Raw genomic sequence first — 6,463 nt, 5'->3', positions numbered from 1 at the left:
GGAATAAAATTGAAATTTATAGCCAAGTTTTAAAGATTTTTTTCATGCACTGATAGAGGACTATTATAGGGTCGATTTGTTATAGAATATTTTTTTCAAGTACTGCTTGGTCGTGACTTTTTTCATTAAAGGGGAGAATTTCTATAACCTCAGCCTAATGGCTAATGAGGGAGGTTATTCCCACTTTGCTTCGGCAAAAATGTTCGTCATCGAAATATTGGTTTTAGACCCCATGTTTTTCTTTGGACCAAATCCGTTTTAGACAATTTGAAGTCGATTTACATATGTCCGGAAGTCCCACTTTTCCCTTTAAAAACATATAAAACAGCTAATTTTTTACATTTTTTATTTAACATTTTTTGTTATTATTTTTATTTTTCCTGTTAATTTTACTAAATTGTTGTTGTTGTTTTTGGTTTTAGTTCTTGTTTTTGTTCTTTTTTACACAACTACAATCATGAAAAATATATCTAAAAAAATTACATTTAAAAATTGTGTTTTTTATTTCATTTCGTTTTGTTTATTATTTTTTTTATTTTGGTATTTTGCTAATTTATTAACGCATTTTTTGTTGTTTCTGTTGTGAGATTTTGTTTTCATTTATTTTCTATTTCTTTTTTGTTGCTGCTGTTGTTAATATTTCAAACACTGAGCAAACATTTAAGTATTTTTTATTACGTTATTATTTTGTTGTTAATTGTTTTTATTTTCTTGTTAAGTTTTTTTCTGTTTACATAAAAATAAATTAATTAGCGCACCATTGTAAATTATTTTTGTTTTATTATTTTTTCATTTCTTCATTCCTTCGATTTTTTCCTCATTATTTTTACACATTTAAATAAAAAAGCAGTCTAAATTGCAAACAATTGGGTTTTTTATATTACTTTTTTGTTGCTTTTGGCCTTTTCTTAAAATTGTTAATAAATAATTTACATAAAAAATGTTGTTGTTTTTTTTACAAAATTGTCACAAAACATATGGTGGTTGTTTGAGACTTGTTTTAACAAAAAAATAATAAGAAACACATTATATGAAAACTTTCAATCTTTTTCCATTACAATCTGCATTTTATTAAATATTGTGTTGTGTTTGTTTTTTTATAAAAAAATGTATATTTTTATTTATTTCTTTTTAATACTTAAATTATTTTTTTTAACAAATCACAGTACATAATGTAGCATATATATTTTTTATTTTCTTCTTTTTCAAGCCTTTGTAAAAAAAAATTGGCTTTATTTAAACAAATATTACACACACATATTTTTTTAGACAGGGGATTTTTGTTTAGAATTTTTTTCTTATAAAAAAGAGGGAGTTATAAAAAAATGGGAATCATAGTGATATATATCGAGACTAAATAATAATTAAAAAACAGTCATGGATAACATACATAAGTATTAATAAAATTAGAATATACAATATTCGAGTTACATACATAGATATATAAAAAACATAAAAAAATAAAAGTCCTTAATTTTGAAAGCTGCCGAATTGGAAATTTTTACAATTAAATTAAATTAAGAAAAATGTAGGTTTGTCATGGAGTTAGAAATAGGAATTATTTAGGTTGAATTTTTTTATGAACATCTCAAATATGATGAATTTTTATGGATTTGACCCGGCTGAATTGAAATTTCTATATAAAATTTTTAATTTCAGCCTGTCTGAATTGAAATTTCTATAGAAATTTTCATATTCAGCCTTGCTGAATTAAAATTTCTATAAGAAATTTTTAATTTAGCCTTGCTGAATTAAAATTTCTATAAGAAATTTTTAATTTAGCCTTGCTGAATTGAAATTTCTATAGGAATTTTGCAATTCAACCTGGCTGAATTGAAATCTTTTTAGGAAATTTTCAATGTAGCCCAGCAGAATTGAAATTTCTATAAGAAATTTTCAAGTTAGCCAGGCTGAATGGAAATTTCTATAAGAAATTTTCATTTCAGCCCGGCTGAATTGAAATTTATATGGGAATTTTTCATTTAGCCTGGCTGAATTGAAATTTCTATATGATATTTTCAATTTAGGCTAGCTTAATTGAAATTTCAATGGGAAATTTTCATTTTAGCGTGGCTGAAGTGAAATTTCTGTAGGAAATTGTCAATAGAGCCTGTTTAAATTGTAATTTCTATGGGAAATTTTCAATTTCATCCTGGCTGGATTGAAATTTCTATAGGAAATTTCCATATTTAGCCTGTCTGAATAAACATTTTTATAGGAAATTTTCAATTTCAGCATAACAGAATTGAAATTTCTATAGGAAGTTTTTAATGTAGCCTCGCTGAATTGATATTTCTATGGGAAATTTTTAATTTAGCCCAGCTGAATTGAAATTTCAATAGGAAATTTTCAACTTAGTCTGGCTGAATTGAAATTTCTTTTAGAATTTTTCAATTTACCTGGCTGAATTGAAACTTCTATAGGAAATTTCAAAATTTAACCCGGCTGAATTAGAATTTCTAAAGGAAATTTTCTATTTAGCCTGGCTGAATATAACGGGACAAGGAATAAATAAATTAATACTAACTATAGTTCTTCATCATTAAAAAAAAACAATTTTAAACAACAAAACCAACAAAGAAGTAAATAAAAAAATAAAAACCCTCAAAGCCGGGGATAAGCTTTTCATATAAAACCCACTATAACTACTTTATTTTTTTTACAATTCCTTGCTTATGTAGTATTTCACACACAATCCTTGGTTTTTTGCATTTTTTTCTTCTTCGTTTTTTGTCCTTAATCCTTTACGTCATATCTTATATTGTTGTATAAAAAAACTGTGGTTAGTCACAACATCTGACACATAATAATAGTAGTAGAGTAGTAGTAATAGTAGTTGTAGAATACTTTTAATATACACATACATATAATACATATACATATATATAAAATGTAGTATTTGTTGTTAAGACATTTTGCAACACATACGGCGGACTGGTTGCATAGAGAGACAGACAGCCAGGCATACATACATATAAGTATGTAACTTTGTTTTGTAGAAAAACAAAAACACTTAAAAAATAAACACCTTTGGGGACATCATTATGGAAGGAACGAACAAAAAAAATTTTCCAAATTGTTGTTTGTAGTTGTCATCATGTAGGGGTTACATAGTAAAAAAAAACACAGCTTGATAATATAGTAGGATTTTCAGTTGTTGTTCTTCTTTTTCCTCTAGTTGTTGTTGTTGTGGGTTTCATTCTTGCTACCAACACACAAAGCATGGTCATTTGGTTGAGGCAACTTGGGGGTAGTTTCACAGAAGAACATTTCACAAAAATCTCCCACGGTTCATTATCACACCCTGTTTCACCCTATTTCACCTTGCTGCACCTGGCACCAACATATCATCCTCTCTCTCCCTTTCTCCCCCTTTAGGCCAATCATCTTTTATTATTATCCGCCTGTAAATCTATTTCACTTAGCAATGCCCAATTTTCACTATCCCCGTGCACGTGTAAACGTATCTCTTTAATGGCACCTATTTTCGTGTCTATCGAACCCTCAGCTACACCCATATTATCAAAGGAACCCACAATTAAATAGCCATCTGTGGTCGAGTTAAATGAACTCCATACCGCAGAACTTTCACTCAAGGTGTCGGCGGGTAAAATTTCAACTGTGGTATTGTAAAAACGATCCGATGGATGTTCCGAATTACCACTTCGAAACAGATAATGTCTTAGGGGAGTGGGTTTATCGAAAATAAATTGCACCAAATCACCCGGTTGCGGTAGTAGACCCCAAAAATAAGTTTCACCGCGATACGCCCGCTTTAGCTGATAATTTTTATACGGCGATATATTCGTTTTCACCTGGGCCGGTGGATTGTGATTGTGGGCATAGAAGGTGGGTACTTTCGAGCCGAATTGTTTATCCTTTAGCTTTTGTACCTTACCCTTGAGCGAAGAACTAGTACCGATATGTTGAAACAGCGACGGGCGATAGTGCAGCCAATATTTGGCCTTTTCCTGATTGCAATGTTTCTGGTCGAGATCATTGCGACACACTTTCGATTCCATAAAATAGGCCAACAACCAATCGACCGGCTTATCATTGTAGAACATTTGAAAATACGTTATCAGATAAGGCAGCTCGGCCGATTTGAACATTTTCCCAATGAAACCCAATTGACAAAAGTCCAAGAGAAACCATGGCGGTTGATCGGGTTTGGTTAGAGCGCTTTTGGTAATGGCGAATTTTTTCATTGTCGTTATAAAATGGCGTTTCGCCAGAATGTCATCTTCCAGTTGGACATAAAATGTGCCTGGAAAGAGAGGGAGAGAACATTGAAAAAAGAGAATTATAATTAAAATAATAAAGAATTTTAATTCAGCCTGGCTGAATAGAATTTTGTATAGGAAATTTTCAATTTCAGCCTGGTTGAACTGAAATTTCTATAGGAAATTTTCAATTTAGCCCGGCTGAATTGAAAATTTTACAGGAAATTTTCAATTTCAGATGGCTGAATTGAAATTTCTACAGGAAGTTTTCAATTTAGCCCAACTGTATAGGAATTTCTATAGGAAATTTTCATTTTCGACTGCCTGAATTGACATTTCTATAAGAAATTTTCTATTCAGGAAATAGGAAATTTTCAATTTAGCCCGGTTGTATAGGAATTTCTATGGGAAATTTTCCATTTTGCTTGGCTGAATTGCAATTTCTATAAGAAATTTTCACTTCAGCTCGGATGAATAGGAAATTTCCAAATTTAGCCTAGCTGAATTGAAATTTCTATAGGAATTTTCCAAATTTAGCCTTTCTGAATTGAAATTTCTATAGGTAATTTACAAATTTAGCCTAGCTGAATTGTAATTTCGATAGGAAATTTTCACTTCCGAATGACTGAATTAAAATTTCTATGGGAAATTTTCACTTCCGATTGACTGAATACCAATTTCTATAGGAAATTTTCACTTCAGCCCGGCTGAATAGGAATTTCAATGGAAAATTTTCACTTTAGCCTGGCTGAATTGAAATTTCTATAGGAAATTTTCAATTTAGCCGGGCTGAGTAGGAATTTTTATGGGAAAATTTAAATTTACCGTGGCTGAATTGTAATTTTTATGGGAAATTTTTAATTTATAGTGGCTGAATATAATTTTTTTTATTATATTTCTTTAATGTACCTTTTGTTTGTGCATACGCCATCAAATATGCAAAATCCAAATTCTGTTTACTTCGCCACTTGACCCTTTCCAACGAGTCGTTCAATGTTATACGCAATTTATCAAAATTTGGATAATACGATGCCGAGGGGGCTATAATTTCTATGAGGCCACAATCGATGTACGGCTCAAATGCTATCTCCACACTTTTGGCTATATTCTGTACATTTTCGGGATCACTTTCCCCAATAAATACTATGATCAGCGTCTCATTTTGTTCCTCTTCGTTCATGTTTTCGATCAGATTGTGTAATGTACCCAAAAGATAGGATTGTTTTTCACGCATTACCGTTGGTATGCCCAAGACAATGCTAACATCAGAACGCCCTCGGGAACGTAGTAAAGCGGGACGCAATGAATTTGGATCATCGGAGAGATGTGGCAAGAAGTGATAGGCCGTTGGCAGCCGGACATTTGAAGAGCTGGACAAATGCATTTGCTGTGAATGCTGGCGAGAGGCATTGCGTAGTATTTGTCGGGCCTCGGCCGAAAGGCCATCCAGCAGAGAGGCTGGAGCTGATGGCACTGCCGAGTTTATTAGGGTGGAGGAATTTTTATCCTGTATTGCAGAGGAGGCTGCGGGTGCTATGGCTGGTATTGCTGTCACACCATTGCTGGTATTTTGTAGTTGTATTAGATACTGCGACAGCAGGGCAACATCCTCCTGACGTGTCCTATACATTGTCTCCAGGTACTGCAGACGCATATGGCACTCGCCCAAACGTTGTGATAGCGCCTGTTCGGTGGATAATTCTGGACCCATTAGCATTAGTACAATAACACATGGCAACAAAATTAAGGCTAAGGTCAATAAAAGACAGCTACGTTGGCGTATTTTAAACATTGTTGAATATTTTGTGTTCTTTGTGTTTTTGTTTAAACAAAAAATAGAGATTTGTTAAATAAATACGAATACAAAGTACAATTGAATTGATTTTGGTTTGGTTTTGGTTTGTATATATGGCAAAATGCAGCAGCAACACGGCGACGACGTCGTCTTGCAATTGTTGTCGCAGGGTTTTGGAGAGTTGAGTGGGGCGTTAAAAATAATGGAATTTCTATTCTATTATTTAGGCAAGGATTATTTTGTGTTGAATTTCGCTTTTAGGTTTTAAACTTTCTTTCTTAGTTACTTTTTATATATGTAGAGTAAAAATTATTTTAAAATTTTTATTTTTTGTTACGTTGTATAGTTGTAGAGTTTTTTTTACAATATTTCCTTTTTTTGTAGACAATGTAAAGATGGCAGAAAAATATATGTAAATTATTTTTGTTGTTGTTTTGTTAAATTC

At 31.7% G+C, this 6,463-nt stretch overlaps 1 protein-coding gene across 1 annotated transcript; it reads right to left on the bottom strand.

Moving 5' to 3' along the window:
- Window positions 1–3,383: 3,383 nt before the first annotated feature.
- Window positions 3,384–6,054, bottom strand: LOC133331072 (alpha-1,3-mannosyl-glycoprotein 4-beta-N-acetylglucosaminyltransferase A). Its single transcript, XM_061539478.1, has 2 exons — window positions 5,133–6,054; window positions 3,384–4,267 (listed from the first exon to the last, which is right to left on the bottom strand). Exons 1-2 carry the CDS (start codon window positions 6,013–6,015, stop codon window positions 3,384–3,386), a joined length of 1,767 nt encoding a protein of 588 aa, XP_061395462.1. The 5' UTR covers window positions 6,016–6,054.
- Between the last annotated feature and the right edge of the window lie 409 nt (window positions 6,055–6,463).

Source organism: Musca vetustissima, unplaced genomic scaffold (genome assembly GCF_032173495.1).
Source record: "Musca vetustissima isolate MV318-11 ecotype Yass unplaced genomic scaffold, APGP_CSIRO_Mvet_v1 utg566, whole genome shotgun sequence".
NCBI classification, from domain to species: domain Eukaryota; kingdom Metazoa; phylum Arthropoda; class Insecta; order Diptera; family Muscidae; genus Musca; species Musca vetustissima.
Note: the sequence above shows the minus strand (reverse complement) of the source record. Positions and strands in the feature narration are given on the sequence as shown.